Source organism: Microcaecilia unicolor, chromosome 3 (assembly GCF_901765095.1).
Source record: "Microcaecilia unicolor chromosome 3, aMicUni1.1, whole genome shotgun sequence".
Classification (NCBI taxonomy): Eukaryota; Metazoa; Chordata; class Amphibia; order Gymnophiona; family Siphonopidae; genus Microcaecilia; species Microcaecilia unicolor.
The window spans coordinates 148,127,479-148,146,087 of record NC_044033.1 but is presented as its reverse complement, the minus strand read 5'-3'; the positions used below and the strand labels follow the sequence as shown (position 1 = coordinate 148,146,087).

The following is an 18,609-nucleotide window of genomic DNA, read 5'->3' as shown; positions in this document are numbered from 1 at the left end:
TAATCCATGTATCAATCCTAGGAAGTTCATAACTCAAACATATATAGCCAAATTAATATAACAGACAGAGAGACAAGCCGTGTTGGTATTTTCAAATTAAAAGAAATTCTTCAGAGACTTTCACTACCCATATTGAATCTGCTTGGTGTCAATACTAATGTAAGCTCCCTGGTGGTGGCGCAAAGTATTACAATGATGTTAAAAGTATGTGTCAGTGTTTCCCCAAATAAACTCTATGCCAAACCAGGGAGTTTTATTGTTAAACACTTAAACACAAAACAGTAATATTTACCCACTGTTCTTTCTACAGTGCTTCTTTGATTTCAGCGTATTATCTACAATGACACCCAGATCTTTTTCTTGAGTGCTGACCTCCAAGGTGGACCCTAGTATCAGGTAACTGTGATTCGGATTATTCTTTCCATAGTGCATCACCTTGCATTTGTCCACATTAAATTTCATCTGTTATTTGGAGGCCCAGTCTTCCAATTTCTTAAGGTTTTCCTGCAATATTTCACAGTCCGCACATCTTTTTAACAACCTTGAATAGTTTTGTATCATCTGCAAATTTGATCACCTCACTCAAACCCAGCTGAAGAACAGGTTATTTTGAGTTAGTCTTCAGTGGACCAAACTTGCTTTCCTTGTCCCATCATCATCCAGCTGGATAGGCAGTGTCTTTCAAGGTGGCGGATAAAGGATTTTTGCCATTTCTATCCCACATTATACCACGCAAACTCGGGTTCAATGTGGCTTTCATAGAATTCAGTTATATCATGGGAGCAAGTAGATGGATATGTCTGAAACATTTAACCAGGTTGAGAATAGCATATACACCCAACCGGGCATTTAAAAATCTGTGCTTTAATGATGCCACAGTTATTCAAACACTATCACATCCACACACCAGAACAGGCATCCATACACATATTGCAAAATTAAACAACTTCTACAGAGTACATTTCAAACTTTATTTTCTCATTTCAATCTTCCAAAATTCTACACAGCAGATGTACAGATCAGTAGGACCCAAAGCAGTCCAAAACAAGTAAATTCAGAAACACAGTTTATACCTGACTGTTCAACCACCCTTAAGATTCACCTTTGGGTTTAAAAGCAAAACCATGTGTAAGTAAAGACTAAACGAATTAAAACAAAGTTTAATGCAAATGCCCTTAATATGTAATACTTGGTAACAATAATGAAACAGTGATGGAATATTCACACAGCAAGCAGCCTAAGCCAACAGATTTATTTTCCTTTGAACCTAATTAACTTTGTATGAGCTTGGTGGCTAATAGTGTGATGAACTGGATAATGTTGGCACATTTAGACTGACTCTGGACAGATCTTCTGTAAGAAGGAAGCCTTTCCCTCATTATTCAATACCTCTCTGTAAAACAGTAGGAATAAAAAAGTGCATTTTTATAATATACTACTTAACTCTTTACCTGGTAGTTGCTTAACTAATATACATGTAAGTCCACAACTTGCAAGTAAATATCTCTCTATGTTGTTGTGCGAACGACGAGGAAAAGACTTCAGATACTCGATGCTCACTGTTTTTTATTGAACAGTGGACCACGCTGCTCAGCGTTTACTGTTGAAATTTTACTTTTTCTTTTGGAAACCAGTTGGCGAGCATCCTAAGTCAAAAACCTCGTTTTATGTTCTCATTATTCAAAATTCTTTTTATAATTTGTATTTATAGATTTTTATATTTTATAATGAAAATAAACTGCCACTTAGCTGCTGTTGCACTGGAACTAGTCCCTAATTATTACCGCGTGCTAAAAAGGTAGCGCACCTACAGCTCAGCTTAGTAAACTGGGCCCTAAATATAAATAGATATAATCGGGTGCCTACCATTTAAAGTTCTACCATGATGTCTGTTTTAGAGGCCCTTTACCAAGAGAAAAAAAAATCTGCACGAATAGAACGCATGCCAGAGTGTCCCTATAACCAGCCACTCCAAATGACACACTGATTACGATTTATAACAAACTAGTAAAAAAGGCCTGTTTCTGACACAAATGAAACGGGCACTAGCAAGGTTTTCCTCAGCTCCCTTGCAGCCACCCAAGTCCAGCGACCCTCCTCTCCCCTTGCCCACTGTAGCCACCCATGTCCAGCAAACCTCCTCTCTCCCCTGCCCCCTCCTGCCACCCATGTCCAGCTACCCTCCTCTCTCCCCTGCAGCCACCCATGTCCAGCGACCCTCCTCTCTCCCCTGCCCCCCTCCAGCCACCCATGTCAAGTGACCCTCCTCTGGACATGGATCAGCTGTGAGGCTTGTCCCTCCTGGTTCTGAAGTTGGCATCATAATGGCTACGGTGATGTCAGCCTGATCTACGGCGCCTAGCAGACCAACTCGGAATGAGCCACGGTCCCAGGCAAGTCAGAACGTTGGAGGTGAGAATTATTATACAGGATTAGTACTCTACCCATGAAAAGGTATTCCGTTATTATACTTTCTCTGTGTACGTCCGTATGCAGCACAAGCTGGCATATTTTAAAATATAAGTAAAATTAAATAAAAATGCTACCAACAATAAAGTGTAGGCAGAACGACGGCTGCGCGAGGATGGGGAACAGACCAAACTAAAGTGGCTTCAACTTCTTGACGTCATGCCGCTCTTGAACTCAAACAAACTTCTTTGACCACCACACTTCCAGAGACGAGAACAAAAAGAGAATGCTTCACTCTCTTGGGGAGAATGGAGGGAGGGAGGGAGGAGGGAAGGAACAGAGAAGAAAACTGGCGTAGGGCCAGGGGGTGAGAGAACAACGTCCTAAGGAAAAGGGGTGTGGAAAAAAAACGTAAAGTCGTGGAGGGCAGGAGGCAACATGGCGTGCGGGGAGCTACGGCGGGAGCTGGAACAGTATCTGCAGGCTCTAAATATTTCCGTCGTGTGTGTGGAGCACCCGGAGGTAAGTAGAGCGGGGGTGGGGGGCTCACCTTGGAAGAGGCCAGGGGAGATGACGGGAGCCTCTCCCCTTGGTGGAACAAGGTAAAAACCGGATTTCACTATCTTAAATTCCAGGATCCATCCCACGTTGCGTCTTCTCGTCTGTTTTTATTGCACCGCCCCTTACTAAACGAATCGAATGGTATGACTTGGTGTCGCAGCATAGGGGGCGGGACTATGAAAGGGGACCCAAAGAAAGACTGCAGTAGTTTCCTTCCGGGTTTCGCCGCTTACAGGAAATTAATGGCGAGTCATAGGGGGCTGGATCCCATTCCGAATAGATCTCCTTGGACTGAACTAAGAAGCAGTACTAGAGGCTTCTTCAGGAAGGTTGATGAGAACAGCAAACGGCATGACGTCAAAAAGTTGAAGCAACTAGGTTAGTCGTCCATGTGGGGGTTCTTTTACTAAAGCTTAGCTCCAATTATCTGCAGCAGTGTCCACTGGAATAAAATGGGCCCTGTTGCAGATAACTCAGGTAAGTTTTAGTAAAAGACCCTCTATGTTTAGGGTTACCATATTTGCGGAGACAAAAAAAAAGGACAGAAAAAATAAAAACGGTTGCTACCTTTGCTAAGGTTATCAATAGAAATCAAACAAAATAAAACATGGAAAAGAAAATAAGATGATACCTTTTTTTATTGGACATAACTTAATACATTTCTTGCTTAGCTTTCGAAGGTTGCCCTTCTTCCTCAGATCGGAAATAAGCAAATGTGCTAGCTGACAGTGTATATAAGTGAAAACATTCAAGCATTACTATGACAGTCTGACAGGGTGGGAAGGAAGTATGCATGGGGACATCAAAGCATATCATTGATATTCTAACAGGGTGGGTGTGGATAGGTGAGGGGAGGGTGATCAACAGAGACATACAGTGTTGCAAAATAACTCTCCTCTCGTGTGTCTGGGCAAAAAACTCTTTATTTGGGAGTCAATCCCCTTCTTATATACTCTATGAATATTCATGGATATTACATGTATTATCATTACTATTGGTTACATTTTGCTTACACAACCATGATCATGCATTGCTTACAAGAACAACTCTACATGAACAGCTCGTGAACCTGCTCAGGAATGTACAAACATCACCTGCTATTCTGCTACTTTCTCAGGAAAGAACAAAAACATCACATGCTAGATTCTCAGGAATATACAAAACATCATCTGCTGCCTGTATCCAAATACATTCTATCTACATCTCCACCTTTTTTTTTTTTTTTTTAATGAAATCTCCGTGGTGTGCCAGCTGGAGATGGAGGTGGAGATGTTTGTAATAGCTTATAAACATATTGAGCAGAGTGACGTGTTGGAGCGAATGGACGAGGAAAACATAAAGAAAAAAGGTTAGGAATGCATTGTATACAACAGCAAAAAATAGTGAAAACAAAAATACCAATGACTAAATACTGGATAATAGGGCGGAGCCAGGTCCAAGGGATCCATTGCCACAATTGATCCCATACATCAGAGAGTAGGTTATTATGAATAGTAATATGAGTAGTTAAATTCCGTAGGAAAGCTAATTGTTTGTCAATGGCCTTTGAATTGTCAGATAAATTAAAACAGCACATGTCCTGAAACTCTTCGCAACCATGATGGTTAAGTAATAAAAGATAATCAATGGCTGCTCGATTTTGTAAAACTCCATGACGTAATTGCTGTTGCTCAGCATTAAGTAAACTAATAGCAGTGGAGGTTGCATTGATTGATTTAATTGCCCAACAGGCTAATTCACGAATATTTTTTGCATTTGCCGCTGCCAATGCAGGGACACCTATTAATGAAAATGCAAGTGCCAGATATTCAGTTTGACTCAGAAATTTAACATTATCATTGCAATTGGCAGCAAGGGTCATACGCTTGGATCGCATATGTGAGGAGTTAGAAAATAAAATATGTTTACTGGGAAGTACCATAGTGAGTCGACTTAGACAGCATGTAGTACCATCAGATATATTAGCTGGAATATAATTAAAGGTATACATTCCACATGACCAAAACCAGCCAGGGGGTAAATGAGTAAATTTATAAATATATGAAACATTTTCGTAGGAGCTACAATTTAACAAAGTTGGTCCAAAATTAACACAATTTGATCGGGTACAATTAACCATACGAGCACATGTCATATTGATACTAGCTATTTGATTGGTTCTCACATGCATTGCCAAAGTAGGCGGCAACAGGGTTTGTGTTCCCCAATTATGGTATTCATAAGAAGCATTTCGATAGGATGAATTAACAGGAAGCTGTGAATAAAACCAAGTATCATTTTGCATATCTTTAGGATCATGACATACTGGAATCAGGCAAGTTGCCAAAACTTCTCCAACTGCCTTTTGATGAGAAAGACAGAAATCAGTTTGGTTCAGTGAAATTGCAAACGCTTCCCAAATATTTTTTGTGGGAAGTAATTGTGACTGTCCACAAGGTATGTACAAACAACAACACAGTAGAAGCAATGTAATGGAATTAGCATTAAGCGCTGCAATAATAGCCACTACGAAGTTATCATCAGTCTTTTCAATATGAGCTTTTTCTAAAGTCTCTGTAGCTTGTTGACTCAAGGCTTTAATTTGTCCCCAAGTAACAGGAGCATTAGGTTGACGAGTCACTGACCGTTTGCGTGTTTGCATCTGCGGTCCTTGAAGGGTGAGTGTGAAATTGGGAATTGGGTTGTGAAGACCTTGATGCCACGACATGAGGTTTCACCCACTTTGCTGGAATCCACACCGGGCCAGAATCTGTTTGAACAGCAGCGTAACCACGACCCCAGGTAAGGAGAGGCACAGGGGAACTCCACTGATCAGAAGGTAGTTGTCGGTATATGACCAAAGGACGAGATAAAGGTGGGGCAGGAGTACGAAAATGTTGTTCAAATCTGGAAGAAAAAGTTTTTGTAGCAGGATTATTGATGAGATTGAGATGATTCAGTGTGTAAAGGATTTGTGCTAAGCATTCATCAATGCTTACTCTATGACGGAGAATACCGTCTTTTTTTGTAGTCAGATTACTTAAAGCAGTTTTCAGTGTGCGATTAGCACGTTCAACAATAGCTTGACCAGTGGAGTTATAGGGGATACCAAAAAGGTGCTCAATATGCCAGAGGGTCAGGAACTCCTGTAAGGAGGTGGAAGTATAAGCAGGGGCATTGTCTGTCTTGAGAGTTTTAGGAACACCCATGACCGCAAAAGCTTGGAGAAGATGAGAGCGGACATGAGATGTAGTTTCCCCTTTTTGTGCAGTGACCCACAAAAATCCAGAATGAGTATCAACAACCACATGAAGCTTAGACCATTGACCAAAAGGGGGAAAGTGAGTAACGTCCATTTGCCAGAGGCTATTAACTTCCAGACCACGAGGATTAACTCCAGGAAAAAAGGTAGTAGGAGCTGAAAAGGAACATTGTGGACAATTTTTGATAATAGCTCTAGCTTCTTCTAAAGAAATTTGAAACTGGCGAGCTAGGCTAGGTGCATTTTGATGATGAAGTTCATGACTGCAGTGTGCTGTGGAGAAAAAATGAAGATGGCGATCCGCTCGAGCATTCCCTTCAGACAGACCACCAGGAAAAGGTTGATGACTGCGGATATGACCTATAAAGAGAGAAGAAAGGCGATTCTCCAAGTAACCTTGGAGGGTTAACAGTAAAGCATAAAAAGAGGCATCCATTTTGAATGATACATAACTGTCGGGCATGCGACGGACAAGATTAGCACAATATTGACTGTCAACAATAAGATTCAGTGGTTGATCTGAAAATAAAGAAAGAGCCAGGATGATGGCAGCAAGCTCTGAACGTTGAGCAGAGGTTTGTGGAGAGGTAAATTTGACGTGCCATTTGTTCAGATTGTACCAAGTAACCACCCCACGAGTGGGACTACCATCTGTAAAGACGGTGAGAGCAGTAGGGAGTGGACGTAAAGAAATGGGATCATGAAGAGTGATTGGCAAAATGGATGTGCCCTGTATGCGAGGGTCTTTAGGATAGTGGCAATCTATAATACCAACATAAGTGGCTAAAATAAATTGCAAGTCGTCGGAGAACTGAATCATTTTTTCCCACTGCCACAAAGAATGAGGAATGATGAGTTTAAGAATGTCGAAACCAGTCATGAATGTTGCTCGCTCTCGAGCTTTAGTAATCAGCAAGGCTAGTTGCTGGGGCCATTGTGTAATAGTAGAATGGAGAGTATTCTGTAAATAGACCCATTCTATCAATTTCGGAGGAGTTGTATCTTGATATAAGACACCAAACGGTTGTCGGTGGGTGGGGTCTTTGAGAACGCAAAAACAAAAAAGGGCAAATGCATCTCGTCTATCTGTCCATTTTGTTTGTAAGATTTGATCCAATTGTGACAGAATTGTTTGTTGCGATGCAGTGAGTGTAATTAATTCAGCAGGTGTTTTATGACCTTTTAATGCGAGAAACAGGGGTTGTAAAAATTCTGTAGGAAGTTTCAAGTAGGGACGTAACCAATTGAGATTTCCTAAAATCTCTTGTAATTGATGTAATGTCGTGGGAGACTGTAAATTGAGATGAGGAGCGACAGGTTGGGCTGCAGCTTTAGTCATACGGAAACCTAGATATAAATAGGGTTCCTTTTCTTGAACCTTCTCTGAGGCAATTGTTAATCCTGAGGAGGCCAAGATAGAAATTAAAGTAGATTTCCAAGAAGGGGGAAGAGTTATCCCTGCAATTAGTATATCATCCATATAATGATATACCAAAAGTTGAGGGAAATAGGCACGAAATGGTTGCAAGGCTTGATGAACATAGTATTGACAAATAGTGGGTGAATTTAACATTCCCTGGGGCAAAACTTTCCAACAATACCTAGTAGTAGGGTGTGCATTATTGTAAACAGGTACAGTAAAAGCAAAGTATTTATAATCTTTTTCCTGGAGAGGAATTGAAAAAAAACAATCCTTCAGATCTATAATAGCTAATTGATAATCATAAGGAATCAAATTAGGATTTGGAATACCACATTGTAACGGGCCCATTGGTTCTAAAATCGCATTAATAGCTCGTAGGTCATGTAAAAATCTCCATTTTCCGGATTTTTTCTTGATCACAAATACCGGAGTATTATATGGAGAATTGGTAGGCTCAATGTGATTTAATTGTAATTGTTCTTCCACCAATTGATGTAAAATCAACAGTTTTTCTCTGGTAATCGGCCACTGCTCTACCCAAACAGGTTTGTCAGTTTTCCATTCCAAAGGAAGAGAAAAAGACATATTTATGAACTGTTAATCAGGTAGGATCAATGATGCATCTAATTGTTCCAAAAGGTCACGACCCCATAAATTAAAGGGTACTTGTAAAATACAGGGCTTAATATGTCCTAGAACCTTGGTATCGTTAGGATATGTAATAGATAACCATTGAGAACTTTGGGAGGCTGACTGAGTTCCCCCTATTCCTGTCACATGTGAAGTATCTTCAATGGGCCATTCCACAGGCCATTGTTTATAAGCTATGACAGAAACATCCGCCCCGGTATCTAATATACCAACAAAGGGCTTTTGTTGCAATAAAAATTGAGCAGTGGGTCGTGCATTAGAAACCGGTTTTAAAACTGCACTTACCTGTCGCGTAGATCCAAAGCCCCCTGTACGAGAGACAGTAGAAGGAATAGGTGCTGTAAAATATGGTAAAATAATTAATTGTGCCCACGAGTCCCCGGGAGAAATTGTTAAAGGTGATGAGGACCATACTTGAATTTTAACAATGCCTGTGTAATCAGCATCAATAACTCCAGGGATAACATGAATACCTGCCTTCGATGCAGAGGAGCGAGGTAATACTAAACCTACAGTAGCCGCTGGAATGGGTCCTTTAAAGGTAGTATTATATACCAAAACTTCATGAGGTAAGATGGCAGTTTTACATTCCGCTGCAATAAGGTCAATTCCTGCACTACCTTGTGTAGCAGTAGTACTATGAGCAAAAGACCCTTGCACTCCCTTTGGACCGAGGTTAGGAGTTAACCCGGAGCAAAGTTTTTTGGGGGTGGCGGTGTGGAATTAATTGGATTAGAGCGACATTGATTGGCCCAATGATATCCTTTTTGACATCGAGGACATTTTCGAGAAGGTCGAGAAGGTCCTTTTGCAAAGTTGGCACCCCCTCCTGGGGCTCTACACTGAGCTCGAAAATGTCCTGGTTTCTTACAATTAAAACACGTCCCCTGTGGCTTATTACCTTTTTGTATAGCTCCTGCTAACAAATTCATAGAATAACCATGAGTCCCCACATCTGCACATGCGCTCAATAAATCTGCTAAAGTAATTCCTGGGCGATGAGCTACAGTCTGCAATGCCTTTTTGCAATCTGAATTTGCATTTTCTTGGGCTAATTTAATCAATAACTCTGTTTGCGCATCAAGATTATCAATTTGCCTAGTTACAGCTTCCTGCAATCGATTAACAAATTGAAGGTAAGATTCGGTTGCACCCTGTTTAATTGATGCAAAAGATTTTGTTGGTTTATTCCCTTCTGGTGTTCTTTTAAATGCTCGCAAGATACAAGTGCCTATGGCTTGAAAACAGGTATCGTTTTGTTGAATTTGCATATCAAGGGTTGAAAATGGTCCCGATCCATAAATTTGATCAGGCACCAAATTAGTCCCAGTGATAAGTTGTGCTGCTTGCTTATATTCATTATCCCACACTACATATTGCGCAGGAGTTAACAGCATACGGAAAAGGTCTTTCCAATCTTTTGGAGTCATTAAGTAACCGTTACTAATCCCTTCTATCATGCCTTGAACAAATGAACTTTTTAAACCTGATTCTACGATAGCTCTACGTAATTCTCTCAAAACTTGATAAGGTAGAGCAGTCCATTCTGCATGATGTGTTTCGTTCCCTGCCTCTATTGTTGTAGTTCTAGTAACTGGGTATAAATTAGGATTAGGTTCCGAATTATCCCATAGATCATCGTTCCAAATGAATTCACCATTTTTTCGTGCTTGCTGTATACCTAATTGAATTAAACTAGGTCGTTCTACGCTCTTTGGTGTTTTGGTAATAATAACGCTATCATTAGCGTTGCTGTTTTGGATATTTTCAATTGGTTTATTAGGGGTAGTAGTAGTAAAGTCAGGAGTTTTGTTTTGCTCTTCCCTTCCCATATCGGTGGCCAGCCGACAAGAAGGAGGAGAAGGTGTAGGTCCAAGAGTCGCGGGAGGTAAAAGAGACCAGGTCTTGCCTGGCAATTTGTTGGATATATTTTCGTTAGTAATGCCTGTCAATCCAGAAGAGAGAATTACTATAGTAGAATATATCTCTCTCCAAGTCAATAATATAGGAGTCGAAACTCTAGGCTCTAAACGAAACTGCTGCCCTATCTTTTCCCATGTTTGAGGATCGAATGATCCCTTCTCTGGATACCAGGGACATTGACAAACTATTTCCTCAATTAAACGCTCTATATCTTTAAGAGTTATTGGATTTCGGGAGGAACCATATCTTTGCGTTATAGTATATAGCTCCTGTGCATGTTGTTTATGTGATGATGTTAAATTTCCCCCCATACTTACAGTGTTCCGTAGAAGGAATGGCGCGCTGACTGTTCCAGTCGTAGTAAGTACGTCACGTTTTCACCGATCACGTCGGGGATCACCAGATGTTGCAAAATAACTCTCCTCTCGTGTGTCTGGGCAAAAAACTCTTTATTTGGGAGTCAATCCCCTTCTTATATACTCTATGAATATTCATGGATATTACATGTATTATCATTACTATTGGTTACATTTTGCTTACACAACCATGATCATGCATTGCTTACAAGAACAACTCTACATGAACAGCTCGTGAACCTGCTCAGGAATGTACAAACATCACCTGCTATTCTGCTACTTTCTCAGGAAAGAACAAAAACATCACATGCTAGATTCTCAGGAATATACAAAACATCATCTGCTGCCTGTATCCAAATACATTCTATCTACAATACAGCTTTATGGTTTATAATGGGCTAGGAACCCCAGATCCTTGTTAATGTCAGTCAGGAGTTAGGACTCACAGAAACAGATCAGCGAATGCGCCGGAGACCAGCACTGAAGAAGACTTCGGCTGGCGGGGGTTGAGGACCCCCGCCAGCAAAGGTACCTGTGTTATAAATAGCTCCCAGATAACCTGACACACTTCTATAAGATTCCACAGATTTTATAGTTACATTTAAGTGTCTGCCCCTAAGTTTTTATCATTGGCCGATGGCTGTCTGCTAGATTTCAATGTAGCAACAGTTCTGAACTTTTACTACTACTACTTATCATTTCTATAGCACTACTACCCTCTTCCTCTCAGTAGTCTCTTTGTTCATGGTTCCCTGTTATCTCACAGATGTGACCTTGGCTTATTTAAGCTCTGGGGCCCGCCTGCCTTTTCTAAAGCTTGTCTGCCAGCAGTGTGGAGTTCTCACCCCCCTTTACCTCCCCCTTCTCCTGCTTAGTACAGATTCCTTTGTGCAATGATTCAAACAGCTAAGATACAGTAAAATGCTTTATTTTAAAGACATCTTAGCGAAGGCCTATTCTATGAAAATGCCATATATTTCTATATTTCTTACACGTGGCGGGGGTGGGTCGCAAGTGGAGGGGTTTTTTCCCCCCCCTGTTTGCATGACGATCCGGTGGTCGGAATGGAAGATCTTTGTGTTGTGTCCTCAGTGTGGAATGTAAACAAGATATTTGTGAGAATATTTGGGAACATGAGTGTGACAAAACATATCTCTGCAATTAACAGGAATTTACTGTGATGGGGGGGGGGGGGGGGGAGTAAGATGAGGTCTGAATATGGAAGGGATTTGAGCTCCCCATTGGAACCAACTGAATAATAGATGTGTGGTGGAAATTGTGAGTGATTATAATATCGCATATCGATACCTGCCTCATTATAGTCTATATGATTTGTAGTAGTATATCATGGAGATGGACTAAGTTGACTCTTTAAGACTACGTGATGAATATAGGCTTAGGCTTCTTCTCGTTTGAATAATTAGATGAGTGTATGAGCAGAGGGTGGGGTGAGAATGGGGATGTGTAATTTTTGTTGTTGTTGTTTTAGTAGGCTAATTCAGATACAATGTGTTAAGAGGTTATAACTGATAGAGTGGATGGATGAGGAATCATCTTTGGGATTTGGGGGGTTATCGGATTGGTCTGTGTGGAGTAAGATGTGGGAGGTTTGGGTAGAATAATATAGTAGCCAAAGGCTAGGACAGGTCACTACAAAGGGGAGGATGGGGGGGAGGCGTTGAGGCGTGCCCGGTTCCAAGTTGGAACTAATTACAAGGGGAAGGGAGAGGGAGGGGGGGAAGGAGATGGGCAGGAGGGAGGAGTTGGTAGGTATGAATGAGTGGGATATGGGAAGAAAAGACAGGGTTTGGGGGAGGATTCTTTTCTGGATGTTTGAATCTTGATGGACAAATTCTAAGACTTCCATTTGGACTGCGGGACGCAAAGAGTGGGAGAGGCCATAGGCTGGGGTGGTTTCTCTCTTATTTTGAATCTAGATTTATAATGTATCACTTAACCCACAGACACATATTATGTTGAGGGTGATTACTTGGAATGTAGGGGGTATTCATTCACCTATTAAACAATCAAAAGTTTTACAATAATTACAATGCCTTAAAGCAGACATTGCCCTTTTACAAGAAACACACCTATCTGAGGAAGAACATGCAAAATTGGTAAAGTGGTGGATGGGAGACTGTGTGGCATCCCCAGCAGTGGGTAGGGAAGGTGGAGTAGCTATGCTCTTTTAGAAAAGGGGTGGCCACACAGATTAAGAAAGTGGTTACAGATGCAGAAGGGCGCTTTATTTTTGGTAATGTGCTGATAGCGCGCAAGGAGGTTTTAATTGGAAGTATCTATGTCCCCAATCAACTAGACAAAGCTTTCTATAGGAAGATGGTGGGAATTTTATCTGACGTAGAATCTATCCCTATGATTTTGGGGGGAGATTTTAACATGGTATTGGATTCTCAACTTGATAAATCACATCCACCTTGGGGACCGGCAAAAGGGTCTGGTTTGCCAAACGTTTGCAATGTATTAGATCTGTTGGATGTTTGGAGAGTATTACATCCGACAGAAAGAGATTATACGCATCTGTCATGAGCACATGAGACGCAATCACGTATTGACTATTTGCTGACTTCTAGGTCGATTTTTACGGAAATAGAAGGGGCACAAATTGGTCCATAAGCGATTTCTGATCATGCGGCGGTTTGGTTGGATTGGAAACCAAGTGGGTTGGCTGCTCCCTCTAAAACCTGGATATTTCTGAGTTTACTTTATCAAGATGGGAAATTTAGAGAGCGGTTGCTAGCAAGCTGGAAGAAGTACAAGTTCTTTAATGAAATGTCTACGAATGATGAAACTCTTTTTTGGGAAGCAGCAAAGGCGGTTTTAAGAGGTATGGCATTTGAGGCTGGCAAAAAATGTTTTTAAAGTTCTTTTTTTTTTGTGGGAGGGGGTTAATGACCACGGGGGGAGTCAGGGGAGGTCATCCCCGATTCCCACCGGTGGTCATCTGGGCAGTTCGGGCACTTGCTTGGGACTTGGACCTAAAAAAAAGGGTCCAAAAAAAGCGGACCAAATTCTTACTATTGCCGCCCTTCTTTTTTCCATTATGGCCTGAAGCCGCCCATCTGTTAACCACGCCCATGCCCGCCCCTGTCCTGCCTTCGCTACTATGCCGACACGCCGCCGGGACCTTTGGCCGGCTCCGCAACTGAGTGCAGTTGGGGGCGCCCAAAATCGGCTTTCGATTATACCGATTTGGGCGCCCTAGGGAGGAGGACGTCCATCTCCCGAAGATGGGCGCCCTTTTCCTTTCGAAAATGAGCTGGATTGTGTATCTGGATTTTCAAAAGGCGTTTGACAAAGTACCTCATGAAAGACTCCAGAGGAAATTTGAGAGGCTTGGGATATGAGGTAGTGTCCTATTGTGGATTCAAAACTGGTTAAAAGATAGAAGACAGATAGTAGGGTTAAATGGTTGGTGTTCTCAATGGAGAAGGGTAGTTAGTGGAGTTCGCCAGGGGTCTGTGCTGGGACCGCTGCTTTTTAACATATTTATAAATTACCTAGAGATACTAGTAACTAGTGAGGTAATTAAATTTGCTGATGACACAAAGTTATTCAAAGTTGTTAAATTGCAAGAGGATTGTGAAAAATTACAAGAGGACCTAACAAGACTAGGAGACTGGGTATCTAAACGGCAGATGATGTTTAATGTGAGCAAGTGTAAAGTGATGCATTTGGGAAAGAGGAACCCGAATTATAGCTACGTAATGCAAGGTTCCACGTTAGGAGTCACAGACCAAGAAAGGGATCTAGGTGTCGTCATAGATGATACGTTGAAACCTTCTGCTCAGTGTGCTGCAGCGGCTAAGAAAGCAAATAGAATGTTAGGTATTAGGAAGGGAATGGAAAACAAAAATGAGGACGTTATGATGCCTTTGTATCGCTCCATGGTGCGACCGCACCTAGAATATTGTGTTCAGTTCTGGTCACTGCATCTCAAAAAATATATATTGGAATTAGAAAAGGTGCAGAGAAGGGCAACGAAAATGATAAAGGGAATGGGATGACTTCCCTATGAGGAAAGGCTAAAGCGGCTAGGGCTCTTCAGCTTGGAGAAAAGACACTTGAGTGGAGATATGATAGAAGTCTATAAAATAATGAGTGGAGTGGAATGGGTAGACCTGAGGCGTTTGTTTACTCTTTCCAAAAATACTAGGACTAGGGGGCATGCAATGAAGCTACAAAGTAGTAAATTTAAAACGAATCAGAGAAAAGCTTTCTTCACTCAACGTGTAATTAAACTCTGGAATTCATTGCCAGGGAATGTGGTAAAGATGGTTAGCTTAGCGGGGTTTAAAAAAGGTTTGGATGGCTTCCTAAAGGAAACCTCCATAGACCATTATTAAAATGACTTGGGGAAAATCCACTGCTTATTTCTGGGATAAGCAGCATAAAACGTTTTGTACTTTTTTGGGATCTTGCCAGGTATTTGTGATCAGGATTGGCCACTGTTGGAAACAGGATGCTGGGCTTGATGGACCTTTGGTCTGTCCCAGTATGGCACTACTTATGTACTTATGTTTCATTTGGAGGAGCTGGCTATAGGGACTCCCTATATTCATGCAGAGATGTTTTCACCCAGTAAAGGGCTACCAAAACAGTCATCATGTGATGAGAATCAGGTACTTAACAATCAGACTTACTATTTATAAGTACAATTAAAAAAACATTAATTAGGTTGAAATTGAGAGCATTTAATATCTTTTATTCCTATGCCTTCATCAAAATAAAAAGATGGCATGTGGGAACTTGCTTCTTTTTGTTTTATTTTAAATGCAATGGTATATTATAAAAATGCACTTGTTTTTTTTGTTATTACTATTATTTCACAGATATGTATTGAATAATGAGATAGGGGCTTCCTTCATGCAGAAGTTCTGTCCAGAGGCAGTCTAACTCCTATGTTTACTAAGGTGCGCTATAGGTGCATTAGCGTTAACGCGCCCATAGAAGTGTATAGGCGTGTTAGTGTTTAACACACCTTAACTTTAAAGGTTTGTTAAAAACGGTAACGCACTTTAGTAAGCATATCCCTAAATGTGCCAACACTGTCCAGTTCAGCACACTATTAGTCGCCAAGTCCATACAACGTTAATTATGTTAAGTGGAAAATAAATCTGTTGCTCAGGCTTCTTGCTATGTGAATATTTTATCACTGTTTCATTATTGATACCAATTATTACATCTTATCCAGTCCTTACATGCACAAAGTTTGCTTTTTAAACCCAAAGGTATAAACTGTGATGTTTGTTTTGTTTTTTTACTTTAATTGTTTTGGACTGCTTTGGGTCCTGCTGATCTGTACATCTGCTGTCTGGAATTTTGGAAGATGGAAATGAGAAAATACAAATTAAATTTTGGATATACTCTGTAGAAGTTGTTTACTTTTGCAATGTGTGTATGGATGTCTGTTCTGGTGTATGCATGTGATAACATTTGAATAACTGTCTATACTTATAGCTATGATTTCTGAACATGCTGCATATATATGGTAATGTACTTGCTCCCATAATATAACTGAATTCTATTATTCTGTCTCACTGTATTTTCAAATGTAAACCACACTGAACCTGAGTTTGCTTGGGATATAAATGTAAAAAACCATTTTTTAAAAATCCTTTATCCTCTACCTTTTAAGACACTGCCTATCCAGCTGGATAAGTAAATTTGGGCCAGTGAAGACTGAGGGCCCTGTTAACTAAGCTATGCTATAGGGTCGCTAGCATTTTTAGCTTACGCTAGAGACACACACAGGAATATATGGGTGTCTCTAGCGTTAGCGCATGCTGAAAATGCAAGCACACCTTAGTAAACAGGGCCCTAACTCAAAATAATACTAGCTGGACCTAGTATTACCATATTGAAAATGTGACCATACCATCAGGGCTGGTGTTAGACATTCAGGGGCCCAGGGCAGAAACCGGGGAGGGGCCCAAAATGCATTCTTACCTTGAGGCAGGTTTGGAGCCCCCTGTGGTATGAGAGCCAGGGCAATTGCCCTGTTTGCCACCCACTAACGCGGGCCCTGCATACCATGCCTCTGTGGTTATGTTACACTAATAAGTTGAATGATTAACTAGCTATCTTGAAAGGATTATATAACCTTTGGATGCATTACTAGGGACACAAACATACACTTATTTATTCAATATCACAATTCCTCATGTAAAGCCACAAAACAACCTTTTAGGATGGATAGTGTTCACCCTTTTATTATCGACCAGATAGAAGAGATGAGGGTTTTCAGTTTTCGCATAGTAGAAGACATCGCAAGGATAAAATACAAGAAAACTAGTGGACTTCATTAGAGGCTTATAGCCCATTTAGTTATGTTTAAACATGAGATCTGCATGAGACAAAATATTTATTGTTATTTTGACTTATAAAACCACTTGTTCCTGAAACATGGAGTTTATGGTGGGCTTTGACAAGTTGTTGGACTTTGTTGAGGTGGAAAGGAGGGACTTTAGAGGGTGATGTTTTTTTGCATACGGTCTCGCTTAAAAAAAAATCTGATACAAAAAAGGAAAAAAAGAAACCCCTCATTAATAATTACTGTTTTTTTTTTTAATAGCCCATTAAAAAGGTCATCCATCCAAACCCTTCCCTGCTTAGCTTCTAAAAGAGCCTAAAGAGGTTTGCCTCTATATATGCTATATATATATTTTTTTTAACCTAAACTGGCCTGGGGTAACAAAGTTTTAAAACACAAAACATTATATTGCAACATCCCTACTTGCCTCACCCCCTTCCCCCAGCTTGACCAGTTAGCCTGTCCTACCCCTCCAGTCTGGTTTGCAGATCTGCATAGGTGGAATGATAGTACTGTGGAAGAAGGTGGGGGAATGTTTGATTTGCCGATTGTTCGACAATAGTGTTTACTAATGATGAAAGGTCCTGTGATTTTGTCTAAGTTAATAGGAGGTGGCAATTGTAATCTATTAAATTTGTATTATTCTCTGTGATAGTTTGTACTGAAGTCATTGTTTAATAAAACAGTTAATTCATGACCTAAGACATTGCCATTTGTTTTTATTTTCCAGGTTTTCACAGTTGAGGAAATGATGCCTCATGTTGAACACTTGAAAGGGGCTCACAGTAAAAACCTCTTTTTAAAGGACAAGAAGAAGAAAGATTTCTGGCTGGTAACAGTTCTTCATAACAGACAAGTTAATCTGGGGGATCTTGCCAAGAAGTTGAATGTAGGAAGTGGAAACCTGAGGTTTGCAGATGAAGCTGCACTGCTGGAAAAGCTCCATGTTGCCCAAGGCTGTGTAACACCCCTTGCCCTATTCTGTGATAAGGGGAGTGTGAAATTTGTACTAGATTCTGGGTTTTTGGAAGGTGGCTATGAAAAAGTCTATTTCCACCCAATGACAAATTCTGCAACCATGGGCTTGAAGCCAGACGACTTCCTGACCTTTGTGAAGAAAACTGGGCATGAACCTATAATAGTAAAATTTGATGATATCTGTTAGAGCATCATAGAGTAATTCCTAATTTGTGAAATGTTATTCTCATAGATGGAAATAAAGGTTACCTAACAATACATATATAAGGTGAAACTTTTTTATTGGAATACTGTATTTCTTGAATAGCTCTGGAGAATTGACACTCTTTCCTTCAGGCCCAAAACAGAATCTTTGTATAATAAGACAAAAGATAATACTGTGAACACGAGATGGTTTGGTTATTTGGCAATTCTGAGACTCCCTGACAGTACACAGCAGGTACTTTCAAAAGGAAAGCCCCATACATACTCCCCTCTTTTGCTGTGATTTTAACCCAACAGGTATGCACCATGATTTTAACACAACAGGATGCAGGAGTAGCCTAGTGGTTAGAGCATGAGAACCAGGATTTAGATTTCACTGATACTTCCTGTGACCTTGGCTAAGTCACTTAAGCCTTCAGTTCTTCAGGTACAGAATTGTAAGCCCTCCAGGAAAATGGCAAATACAGAAAAGATACGAGCTAAATCTAAATAAATAATATTAATGGAAGAGTAATTTTCAGTTGTTTTGACA

General features: G+C 40.6%; 2 protein-coding genes across 5 annotated transcripts in view; one reads left to right on the top strand and one right to left on the bottom strand.

The window, feature by feature from the left end:
• The window catches only part of MTIF2 (mitochondrial translational initiation factor 2), a 74,418-nt gene extending 71,073 nt beyond the window's left edge, over positions 1-3,345 (bottom strand). For 2 of the 4 annotated variants that reach the window (XM_030196452.1, XM_030196449.1), the window contains exon 1: positions 2,445-2,463. In XM_030196452.1, the coding sequence (XP_030052312.1) occupies positions 2,445-2,448 (4 nt within the window). In that variant the 5' untranslated portion in view covers positions 2,449-2,463. Of the gene's footprint in view, positions 1-2,444; positions 2,464-2,550; positions 2,614-2,959 lie in introns of those variants that run through there. The other 2 variants (XM_030196450.1, XM_030196451.1) reach the window with 2 other exon arrangements.
• On the top strand, positions 2,750-18,147 carry LOC115465747 (prolyl-tRNA synthetase associated domain-containing protein 1-like). Its single transcript, XM_030196453.1, has 2 exons — positions 2,750-2,931; positions 17,626-18,147. Exons 1-2 carry the CDS (start codon positions 2,848-2,850, stop codon positions 18,058-18,060), a joined length of 519 nt encoding a protein of 172 aa, XP_030052313.1. The 5' UTR covers positions 2,750-2,847; the 3' UTR covers positions 18,061-18,147.
• The last annotated feature ends 462 nt before the right edge of the window (positions 18,148-18,609 follow it).

What these genes read in the sequence shown, in the direction of transcription:
- LOC115465747 (XM_030196453.1), top strand. Translation starts at nt 2,848, where the DNA reads ATGGCGTGCGGGGAGCTACGGCGGGAGCTGGAACAGTATCTGCAGGCT. An exon ending in TGTGTGTGGAGCACCCGGAG is followed by an intron (nt 2,932 to 17,625) that starts GTAAGTAGAGCG and finishes TTTATTTTCCAG; the next exon opens with GTTTTCACAGTTGAGGAAAT.